This window comes from Microchirus variegatus (assembly GCF_963457635.1).
Source record: "Microchirus variegatus genome assembly, chromosome: 3".
NCBI lineage: Eukaryota > Metazoa > Chordata > Actinopteri > Pleuronectiformes > Soleidae > Microchirus > Microchirus variegatus.
This window is the reverse complement of record NC_139804.1, coordinates 28,112,227-28,124,714: the sequence shown is the minus strand read 5'-3', so window position 1 is coordinate 28,124,714 and position 12,488 is coordinate 28,112,227. Positions and strand designations below refer to the sequence as shown.

At 38.8% G+C, this 12,488-nt stretch overlaps 1 protein-coding gene across 1 annotated transcript; it reads right to left on the bottom strand.

Moving 5' to 3' along the window:
* Positions 1-267: 267 nt before the first annotated feature.
* On the bottom strand, positions 268-12,237 carry LOC310924937 (putative E3 ubiquitin-protein ligase HERC6; the record flags this gene model as incomplete). The annotated part of the gene is made up of 23 exons (XM_083886803.1): positions 268-626; positions 758-860; positions 1,828-2,011; positions 2,669-2,739; positions 2,831-2,894; positions 3,448-3,614; positions 3,753-3,893; positions 4,840-5,016; positions 5,202-5,294; positions 5,399-5,518; positions 6,243-6,394; positions 6,613-6,793; positions 7,570-7,663; positions 7,775-7,837; positions 7,930-8,021; positions 8,163-8,218; positions 8,927-9,081; positions 9,185-9,312; positions 9,406-9,497; positions 9,857-10,084; positions 10,361-10,437; positions 10,521-10,677; positions 12,003-12,237. The coding sequence occupies 23 exons, from the start codon at positions 12,235-12,237 to the stop codon at positions 388-390; spliced, it is 3,069 nt and encodes a 1,022-aa protein (XP_083742929.1). The 3' UTR covers positions 268-387.
* Between the last annotated feature and the right edge of the window lie 251 nt (positions 12,238-12,488).

Genomic DNA, 12,488 nt, shown 5'->3' with positions numbered 1-12,488 from the left:
CGGTCCATAAAATATCAGAAAATGTTTAAAAAACTTTGATCAGTGTTTGTCAAACCTGGAAATGACGATGTTCTCGAATGTCTTGTTTTGTCCACAAACCAAAATGATTCAGCTTTAATGATGTCTTTGTTATGTGGAGCAAAGAAATCTAAGACAATATTCACATTTAAGAAGCTAAAAGTTCTTGTTTTAATAATGAAGAAAAGCTTCAAACCGATGATCAAAATAGTTAAACGATTCATTTAGTAATCGATTAAGAGTCGAACAATTGTTTCAGCTCTAGTACCAGGTACTATGCTAGTGGAAATACAACTTAACCGTGCGAGGCGAGTAGAGCCGGTGGAAACGCGATTAGGCCTTAAAATAACAGACTAAGAGTTTACTGTTTCATTGGGGTCTAGGATACTCTTTCTTTGAAAGGCCATTCTTGTCATTTATAGCCTCAAGAAGCTTCGTGTGCATCGTCCTCTCGACGGGGTATCTCTGGTAGTTTGGCAGTAACAACAGGTAATGGCAGGTGAGGGATTCTGGCAAATGGATTTCATAGGCGTTGGGCAAGACGGCGACTTTCATCCCGATGCTTTTCATACCGACGTAGGGTACGCGGGCACAGCCTGTGACGAACACTGTGCACATGAGCAGTAAAGAGATTATAGTGAGTCAATAGCAAATCAATTATATTATTATTAGAAGGATACTTTACGTTATTTAAACTAAATTGGTCAGTGTGTCACATGAAAATGATGTCAATACTTACAGAAGAATTTTTTCTTTTCCTCTTCTGTCAGTTTGTCAAACACCTCCCAGAAGGTGATGATCGTTGGATGCTCGGCATGGTACTCTCCTTCATATATTGTGTTCTGTTAGGAAATGAAAAGCAAACACCTGACCATCACTTCATGCTGCTTAATAATGAAGATGCGAAGCTAGGGCTGTCGATAGATTTAAAAAAGCAAACAAATTAATCTCACATTTTGAAATCTAGTGTTGTTCTAGATTAAGCGCTATTAAAAGTTTAGTTTAGAACAATCATTCACGCAGGGTAAGTGTCCAAATGGAAGTCGCCAGGCAGCTGCCAGCATATTAAGGACACTATCAGTGCCTAGAGTGGTTAGTTAGCCACTTACTTTCCACTTTGCGAAGTGGAGGAATTCCTCTGCGCTGGTCTCGGCAATTAGTCGCGCGTCTGAATTTTTGACAGTCAAGGCAAAGGATGGCAACTTCCAGTCATTGTGCTGTGACACCCAGGTAACTTTTGTTTCATAGGTGGTTCCATAGCGTAGCCTCTTAAAATGAAACCTGCCGCCTAACAATCCCTAACCTCTCTCCATCTTCAGCTACTATCTCTCAGTCTGACTGCAGGCAAATGACTGTTTAGTGCAGATAATTCCCGGCTTTTATGTCAGAGGTCAGCGCACACCAGAAGTAAACAAACTTGCGTTAAATGATTTTATCGCGTTAAGTATTAAGTATTGATCGCATCGATTAACGTGAACTTTGACATCGCTACTTATAACACAATCTAGAAATGCACAATAAGTAAACCATTAAGTGAGCAAAATAATCCTTATTTTCCAGTTATTCTCTCCTCCTGGGAGGTTCATGTTATGTTTGTCTGTTTTTGACCGGTATAACTCAAAATTATAAGGATGAAAATTCCTGAGGATGTAGGTTATAGGTAAGGAAGAAATCATTTTATTTTGGTTATTTTGGTGATGATTTGGAGTTACAGTTTGTTAAATAAGTTTGCAATAACGACATAGAGATTTTAAACTCCCGTGTCACTTGGTTGGTGACAGTGAAAACAACCTCATGGTTTAAACAGACCTGCTTGAACACCGGCCAGTCGTAGATGTCCTGGCCCACAATCACTTCCTGCAACTCCTCCGGCTGAAACATGTCCACCACGTCCATGTCACACACTTTGAAAAATCCTCTCCTGAACGCCTCAAACACGCCCTCCACTGATTTGTTGAAGGTGTAGTCGACAAAAGAAGCGACGTATTCTTTCCTATGAACAGGGAGAAGGAAACATCTTCAGCCATGTTCTCACACTGCCTGGAGAATTGCTACCATGTTCTAATGGTCTGTTTTTTACTTTGTTAGATTATGCAAAAAATGCTTGGATCCTTTTGGAGGATGAAAATTTACAAAAAAAATAGTAAAAAAAATAATTTCTCTGTTAGTTTATTAATTTCCATCTTTTATTTCTGTATTTTTTGTAATATGCTAATGAGGCAGCTCATGTATTCATTATTTTGTTTATTTATTTATTTTGGTATTACTAAATATATTTTTTTTAGCACTTCACCCAACACCCATAGGATACAGGGTTGGATTTCACCAGGTTTATATTTTAAGGGTCATCAGATTAATAAACTGTCATTGTGTGTGTAATAGGAATGAGGTAGGAGCATATAAGTTATAACTTCTGCCTACTCCTTTTCAAATATGTGACGAGAGGAAAAATGTAAATGTTTTATGTAAATAAAATTAAAAAAATTGTGAATGTTGAAATATCTAAACTTAACTAAAACCAATTAATTCTCGAGACAGAATTCAGAAATCAGCAAGATTTTAAGAGACTGTGGGGAGGAAAAGCACAGAAAAAAAAATCTCCATATTTAAAGTTACGAAGCAGAATATCCATTGTGTTGTACAAACACACCTGTTTGTCGCTGTGACCGGTTTTCCAGGTTCATTTGGATCAAGCTCGACTGTCTCTCCGCCCCAGGACACCTGTATCAAAGTTTTTAGTTTTTTTTTATATATTTTCACTGGAATAATACATGAATATACTGTGTGTCTAACTGTGATTTAGTGAACCTACGGTAAAAATAGCGTCCATTTCGTCGACTTTATCAGGAGCGTAGTCCAACATGCACCGCCAAGAGCTGAGGACAGAGAGGAAACAGAGAACATGATGGTGTTAACCTTTATTTTGAACCTATTATTGCTAAAATATTTGAAATTTTATAGTTTTTATAGATACATTTTGCTTTAAGGAAAAGGAAAAAAATCATGTGGCAATCTGAACTCCCGTTCTGAGGCCTCTAGGATCGTGATTTGGCCAATGCCATGTTGAGATTTTGCAACCAGACGTGCAGAGACGTCACCTGTGACCAGGCTCTTATTGGACGATACCAGCTGTCAGTCACACTGGCGTCCACTCATATTTAATTTAGCATGTCTTTTTCTCAACAAATGACCAAAAAATATCAAAAAAATTCACATCACGTTCTACTGAAGACAAATTATGTTTTTCACGTGAGAAGTAGGGTGGTTTTTCCAAAGCCCCCTAGTGGCTGTTCTACATAGTTCAAATTCTGGTTTGGCTTCAGCGAGGACACTGGAAGACTACATCCATTTTTATATACAGCGTATGAGGAAAATCTGTGAAGTTATGCATTGTATATATATATATATATATTTTTTTTTAAAACATACTCTGATAAAACAGGGTCAAACTCCTTCATGTCGTCCACTGAGGGTTTGACCCTGACCAGCTTCTTGAACAGAACCAGAGGGAAGCGCAGGTGGACAATGATGTGGTTGTACAGAGCCATGCCGCAGAGAACGCCAAACAGGAAATAGTTACTCTCCTCCACTTTGGGCTGTGAAGAAAATACAGTTTTGAACTGAATTGTATAAGAAAATAAAAAAACAGTTCTGACAGCGTTGGAGAAAATACTCAAGGTGTACAAGAGTTCAAGGTGAATGATGAATTTCTGTTTGACCACAACTGATCTTACCCTGGGAGGGAACCAGAACAGAGACTTGTTGTCGTTTTCCATAAACATTTCAGACTCGGGAGCCAGAAGATCCTTAAACACAAAAAGGAAAAGGTCCCTTTTGTTGACGTCCATCACGTGTCTGTTATCCACAAACTGCACCTAGGGAGGACATTTATTTTATTGCCCTGTTTTTAGCATTTTAAACATTTGGTTACTGCCACTGACTGGTGTGTGTGTGTGTGTGTGTGTGTGTGTTTGTGTGTGTGTGTGTGTGTGTGTGTGTGTGCTTGTTTTTGGAGTCTGTAGTCGTTTTTGTGCTCTCGTCTCGTTCTGACTGAAATGTGTTATATTTTTAAACGGCACTAAAACTACAATAATAAAGCAGTACATTTATGAGATGTTTCCCCCTCCACAAAAGCAGGAAATACCTCCAAGTCCGCTCGGTTCTTTCTGTGGAAAATATGTATTGTCTTGCATATTCTTTTTAAAGTTCTGATATTTATGACAATGTGATGCTGATGAGCCAAAAGATTAAGTATCTCCTTGTTTGTGAAACTTATTCTAAGATACAAAAACAACAGGTTAGAATATTGCGACTTTTTTCTTGTAAATTTAAGACTTTACTCTCGTAAATTAAGACTTTATTCTCAAAGTCTCTGGATTTTTTTTTTCTCAATGTGGCCCTTACATCATACTAAAACACACTGAAATCACTTTTACATTTTTGATAAGAAACTCTTTTTTACTGGGCCTTGGATTTACAAAGACACTTTTTTTTTTTTTTTTCACACCTATTAAAAATATGACATTAATGATACAGACAGCCAAAGTAAACTAATATCTCAAATCTCAACTTTCACACATCCTCTGGTTACTGCAATAATAAACACTAAGAGAAAACGAAACTTAAAGAGCTCGGTATTTTGAATTTGAATGTAGTAACCGTTTTTGGCCACATTCTTACATTAAAACTTGACTTTCACGAGAGTCCCACACCTTTGTGAATGTACTCAGCCGTGTTGCCTGAACGTCCTTTGACTACATTGAAGTGATGCCAGATTTACATGCGTCTTCAGAAATGGCAAAGCCTTGATAGCGTGTTTACCCTAAGTTCTTTTCTGAAGGCGTTGTGGTCAGCGGCACTCAGTTGTCTGAAGGTGTCCTCAACGAGGTGACTTCGTCTCAGCGACAGCAGGAAGACGGGGGCTGGGGGAGCGTTTACATCAACCACCTTTTCATTGTTCCCGAAAAAACCCCATTCTAGAATGCAACGGCCAAGTTCCTGTAATCACAAAAGCACAGTACAGGCCAAGGCATCTTTAAGAGTTTATATTAAAGTTACAGTAGAATAAAAGACATGAATCACAGCAATAAATAAATAATGCTCCAATAATAATAATTGCAACATACATTTGGTAGACTGAAGTATTAGTATTAAATATACTGTGTTTATAAATTGTACTGTACCCTCAATGAACAGATGTCAAAGATGGCCACCTTGCACTCCAGAGGAAACAAGAACGGGTAACGGCAGAAAATGGGCGGTGTGTTAATGTCATCCTTCAAGAAAGTAATTTATGAGGGATCAGTAAGCAGTTCAAACACAGATGTGCAGAATCTGAGGAAACATGCATAAAGTGTTCCATTGAACTCAATGATTTTACCTCCACTTTGGAAAAGTGCCACCAATTAATGACATCAGGTTGTAGGCCCGATATAATCCAAAGTTCCTTGACATAAAATGTGCTCAGTGGGACTTTGTATGACTTTCCAGCTTTGTTGGCCTGTAAATAAAGGATTAACTTACACTACCGTTCAAAAGTTTGGGGTCACTTAAAAATGTCCTTATTTTTGAAGAATATAACATGAAATGAATCAGAAATACACTCTATACATTGTTAATGAGGTAAACGACTATTCTAGCTGCAAACGTCTGGTTTTTAATGGAATATGTACATAGGTGTATAGAGGCCCATTTCCAGCAACCATCTCTCCAGTGTTCTAATGGTACATTGTGTTTGCTAATCACGTTAGAAGGCTATTGCATGATTAGAAAACCCGTGAAAACCCTTGTGCAATGATGTTAGCACAGCTGAAAACAGTTTTGCTGGTTCTTTGATGAAAGTTGTCAATGTCTTGACTATATTTTCTATTCATTTTGCAACTCTTCTGGTGAATAAAAGTGCAATAAAAGCAAACAAAACTGTATACATAGGTGACCCCAAACTTTTGAACGGTAGTGTATAGAAAACAGTAAACCAGGAATGGAGTGTTTTGCATTTGGTAAAGTATACTTTTTTTTTTTTTTAATGATGATCAAACATGCAGTTTTAAGACACCACTTTCACTTTAAGTTTAGCAATTAATATTTTACAGTCAGTCTTGTGTTTTCCCCTTAACCAGATAGAAAATAATACATTTCAAACATTGTTGATGCTAATTTTCAAATGTAAACCAGATCTCCCATTGAAGCCGCTGATGACTGAAATGAAGACACTATATGCTGACCTTGAAAAGTAGTCTCAGGACCTTGTGCAGGTCTTTGACTTGTCCCTTGTGAGTTTCCGTCAAACCGTTCTTCAACACGAAGGACAGGGCATTTTTAAAGACCATGATGTGTTTCTCCAGCATGGAGGGAGTCAGTGAAGACCACCAGCCTCCTGCAGAACAACATTCACAGTCTGTTTCATAGATGAATAGCTTATTTTTCTTTTTTTTTTTACATTATGTGAAATCTGATTTCAATTTCAAATGTGGTTTGAGGAACGGTCATAAACCTTATTTAGGAAACCAAGTTAAATCGAGATTGAATGAAACAATGTTTGGAAAGAGAATAAAGCAGGAGTGGGCATAGATAAAGTCTGTAGCTGTAGCTTACTTAGCGTCTCCTGATGTTTCTCATTCAGACTTGCAATAACGAAGGACAAAGGCAACACCCTTCTGAGGACACAGGATTCCTCTCGGAGTAGGGGACATGTCAGCAGGATCAGCAGGACCTCGGGAGACTTGAGGGCATATGTCGAGTTGATAAGCAAACCTATCAACAACTCAGGGTCCACCTGTGTGGGGGAAAAAAACGACGATGTATGAGATGATGTTGTTAAAAATACAAATCAAAGCTGACGCCGTATGCAAATCTGAAGCGTGTTCATTCCTATGGTAACCTCTGTGATTTTGCTCCAGTAGCTTCTGTCTTTGAGCTTTAAACCTTTGCAGAGGATTTCAGTCAGAACCCCATTGGACTTTATGTCACAGGTAATATATACAAATATAATTTGCATACATACAAATATGTAAATAAATGTGTGAGGGCTCGTCATTACATTCAAATGTCATATGCAAATGAGATAACAGCATAACTATGGTACTGCAACAACTACAATTGATGATTTATGTCTAAAGCCAAAGGCAAATTATTATGTCAGAATTGTTTTGATATTAATCCGATTATGTATACATGTTAATCAGATTATAATTTACAATACGAAAGCTAGCGGTCATACTTTCTGTTGAGGGAGAAACCATAGTTGCTTCACCCACAGAGTGCGAGTGAAGTATTGTTTTTGGCGGCTCTGTGTGTCTGTTTGTCTGTTTGTTTGTGCTTCCACACTTGCACTTGTCAATATGACCAGCAGAGGGCGCCAGAGGCATGTTGCGTGAATGGAGTGACTGGTTCTCTTCGATTGCCTTGTTCGTCTTTGTGTTTTGAGGGAAACGCATGTTATATTTAACGTTTTATTGTACGGGAACATCAGACATAAAGAGATAATCTAGACATTAGATGGAAATATGAAAAACAGTCGAGTCAAATAAGATTTGGCTGGATTTTCTTAACTGATAATCCGATCCACGGTTTTTCCCACATCTGGTCAAAAGCTTTGCTGGCAGCCTCAAGGTCCACAGTCAGGGCACCTGCTTCTGTTGACGCGCTGATAACACGACCAAAGCATCGAGACAAAGAGGTCAGTGACAATACCAAACTATGACTGAGTACGTTCTGCAGAAAGACGAAAAACATATAATAATAAATACACACTTACTCGGCTTTGGTGAAACTTGCCACGAGACTTGAACTTGTCATAAACATTGAAGTGATTTCTCTGCTGCAAATAGAGAGCAAAGGATTTAGAAGAGCCCCAAAATATTCTTTCACACGAGAGTCCAATATTTAATGGTTATAAATAAACACATTTACTTTATTTCCTCGTCATTGCCATGGCTCGACAGCCATCTTTGCAGTTTCTCCTCATCCAGTCGTCCTGTTATCTGTGATCCATGATCCGGACCCTTAACAAAAGGAGACATAACTTTTAAGCAACCGATCACTGAACACAACAAAAATTAATTTGATCTACTTTTGACACAAAAAAAACGTTTAACATAATGTTATTGTTTTTTTGTTTGTTTTAATAATGTTTTGCACATTACCTGTGCCGGTGAAACATAAGTGAAGTTTGTATTCCACCCAGCTGATATTTTCAATTCTGCTCAAACAAGCAAAATCAAAATTAGACATTTTAAATAAGTCACATGGTTACACAAAACATGAACAAACGTGGGACGGAGCTTGAGTGTTTATCTATGTGGTAAATTGTAGTAAACAATGGCAAGTCTAGAGCTGAAACAATTAATAGATTATTTATCGATTACTGAATAAATTGTCAACTATTGATAATCGATTAATCGGTTTGCAGCTTTTTTTTCATGATTAAAACAAGATTTCTGATTGTTTCAGCTTCTTAAATGTGAATATTTTCTTTGTTTCTTTGCTCCACATAACAAAGAATCATTAAAACTGAATCATTTTGGTTTGTGGACAAAACAAGACATTCAAGAACATCGTCATTTCCAGGTTTGACAAACACTGGTCGACATTTTGGACCAAATGCTTTATCGAGACAATAATCGACAGGTTAATCGATTGCTGCAGCTCTGCGTCAGTCATTCATTTCTCTTCACCTAAACAGCGACGTGCCCTAAATAAAGCCACGTGACGCCATGTCACCTCAGTCCCTGGCAATTAAAGGGACCATGGTTCCTAGGCAACCATTTTAACAACACAGTCGTGAGTGTCAAACAACAAGTGCCTTGAACACAACCCTCATTTATGTGTATTAATCCCTGTTTACCTGCTAAATGCATCCGTTTATATACTTTTAAGTTCAGAGGGGTAACTGCACATGCATATATACCATTGGGTATAGCTGCTGCACTGTCCACAGTCCATGGAAGTTGAACCAGAGTTGGACTCAGACTGTCCTCTGGTCGTCCAGTCCCAATCTGACCTTTAACTCCATTGCCAAATGCCCACAGCTGTCCAGAGGAGCCCATAACCAGAGTGTGATTCCTGGGACATAATCAGAAGAATCATTAAAAAAAATGTGTCACTATAAAAGCACCAAACACCAAGTTAACTTATCAATAAGTTTTTTTTTACAGATAAATTTTACCGGCCACATGAAATCTGTGAAGCAGGTCCATCCAAGCCATCGACCATCCTGGGTTTCACTTCGTTAGCAGACGAGTTGTGACCGAGCTGACCGTGGCTTCCTTCTCCAAAAGTGAAAACTTCACCGTCCTAGAAATCCCAGCAATAGACAATACTGTATAAGAAGGAGTGTGTGACAATCCAACAGTAGGTGAAGTTCAAATATTTTGTCCAAATTTGTACCTTTGTTAACACAGCAGAGTGGGACTCTCCACAGCTCATGAAGGAGATGCTCAGAGGTCTGAGAGCAGGCACCACACAGATGTTAAACCTGCCTGATAGTGGGGTAAAAAAAAAAGGACAGAATGCTTATTTCCAGCTTATAGAGTTTTTAAAAGCAGTGGCTTAGATAAAACACATAATCAGCAGGTTTATATTCCCAGCTATGCTACTATTGTAGTGCCAATTTGGCAGTCTTGCAGCAAAACAAAACATTCAGATTTCTTCTGAAAAGAATAACAACAGCAGAAAAGTGTTTGTCGTGTGTTGAATTATTCTGATAATATCCTTCTTTGGCAAATCATTTATTATAGCAGGGTTGAGAGTTTATCATCTTTACTTCTCGTGTTTTTTTTTTAGTTTAGTTTTTTAGTTTTGTCCTGTTGGAATGAAAAGTCTAAAACAATATTTGTACCCTTCTCATCCAGCCTGTTGAGGCCCAGCTGGCCAGAATTATTAGCTCCACAGCAGTACACCAAGCCCGAGAGTGTGAGGAACAGAGAGTGGCTCCCTCCGGCTGCAATCTGGGTCACTGCAACGCCAGTCAGAGCGCACACCAAGACGGGTTTGTGCTGCACTGACACCTCCTTCCCCAAACCCAGCTGACCGTGACTGTTCAAACCCCAAGCGAGAACATCTCCTCCTGGAAGGTGGAAAAAAAACAATTAAATTAAGCTCATGTAATTTTCCAAAAAATGTATTTTGCAGCTGGGTGCAAGGAGAGTTTTTGATGTCAAATTTCTAAACGAGAAGCTTTTCAAGCGCACTTCTTTGTGTTTGCAGCCGTCTCGCTTTACTTGCACAATGCTGCTGTTGCCTCCTTGACATAAAATAAATCTATACATTTATTGTATCGGGATCAAAAAGTTAAAAGCACACAAAAGAGACATGAAAATAAAAAGCGTGTCCAGTCTCTTACCTTTGGTCAATACCATAGAGTAAGCGTTTCCACAGGCAACTTGAATCACTGGTACCGGCAGTGGTATGGGCACCTGACTGCAAATGGATGACACAGTTAAAACACAAAAACAGCTTTCTGTGAGTTCACGTGACCATGTGTTCCAGGAGAACTCTCTTGCCTTGGTCTGAAAATGTCCCGCTGTGAAGTCGGCGGAAGCCCCAGTTGTCCATTTTCTGCCGCCCCCCAACAGAACACGTTTCCAGAGGAACACAGAACCAGACAGTGGTCCTGACCACACGCCATCATCACCACTGTACCCAGCCCCTCCACTGGACCTGACACAGGACGACACACAGGGACAAACATGCTAGAGAGAGTAGAGATCACTATTTTGATGGAAAACTTATCAACTGCTGTTAATTCGATTTAGTGTTGTGTCGGTCACGAACGATTATTTTGAAAGAACTGATCGAACTGACTGGGATCACTTCATGATCTGATTGGTTCCTTTCTTAGTTCAGTTGAGCTCAGCAGCGAGCGCGGTGGCCAGGAGTGGAACTGCGTGCGGGCAGGGAGGGAGGTGGAGTCTGAACTGTGAGACTGGGGAGGTGACTCAGGGAGGACGTGAGTGACGTAACAGGGCTCCTTCGAAGCACTGAACGATTCGTTGAACAAATCTTTTGAACTAATTATTTTAATGAACCTGATTCTAGTGATTCAGTACAGTCAAATGAACTGCCTTTCCCATTACTACTTCGATTTTAATTTACAATGTACAAATCTGAACAATAATGAGGTACTTGTACATCACAATTGAACTCCAAACACCTGGGGCTTCTAATTTCTTATTTTTCATATCAACCCATTTCCGCTAGAAAAGAAGAGGTAAAACCTAGCCCTGATAATAAAAATATCGCCAAAGTCGAAATTATGAGCTAAAAAGTCATAATTATAAGATAAAAAGACATAAAAGTCGAAATTATGAGATTAAAAAGTTGATGTTATGAGATAAAAAGTCATAATTATGAGATTAAAAAATTGAGATTATGAGATAAAAAGTCATAATTATGAAAAAAAAACTAAAAAACGAAATTATGATAAAAACACGTCACTACTTCTAAAACTAGTACCACCATGAAACAGTACACGTTTACATAACCAGAACAATGTATCCTGACACTGAATGGAACTATGTTGCTGGAATCCCAAATTCACAGATTGCCTTTGAACGCAACACAGAAATTCACGGGCTTCACTTTAGGTTTCGTTTTCTGGACTAAAGTGAAATTAAACTGAAACTTAGTCCAGTGACAGTCACGTCAGTGAGAGGTACAACTAAACTCATTATATCATCATATCAGCTTATTTATGCTGCACTTACCTGTAGTAAATATGTAATAGTCTGTTTTTCCATGAAACTGTCTTGATAAAATTTGAATTGTTGTGGGGGTTTGTTTGAATCAAGATAATTCTCTATTTAATGTCAACAGACACTGGCAGTATTTATAAAATAGGCTTTGTGCCATTTTCACGGCCAGAAAAGTGTTTAAATCCGTGCAATTTTACAAATACATGTTCACAGAATTAAAGGAAAACACAAAAAGTAAGAAAACATTTGAAATAAAAATGTAACGCAACTTATTAACATTATTAATATTACCTGGCTTGTCTCCATCTTTACATTTCTTTCGTCCAGGTTGTTTTCGTCCAAGTTGTCCATGAGCGTTGTGTCCACATGAGTAAAGGGAGCCGTCGCTGCTGAGGAACAGAGTGTGTTGTTCCCCGCTGCAGATGTCACTTATGTCCCAGGGAAGAGTCCAGGTCTCCGGGCTGAGAGCTCGCTGTGGACCGAACTGTCCACTGGAACTGTCCCCCCAACAGTACAACAGCACCATGTCTCCACCTGCACTGACTCTAATGATGCTGCTGCAGCTCCCGCTGGGACAATTATCTGAGCTGCTGCTGCCTTCACGTACTGTCAGATGTTTCACAATCACTATCGGAAATACTGCCTGCGCCATAGGTTTGTGAAGGTTAAAAATGCCAAAAGGATTTATTATTGAAACTCATTTAAATCGATGAACGGGTGAATGACAGTTGATGGACGTTTTACAGGTCGCGGTTTACTTTTTACACAAACAACAAG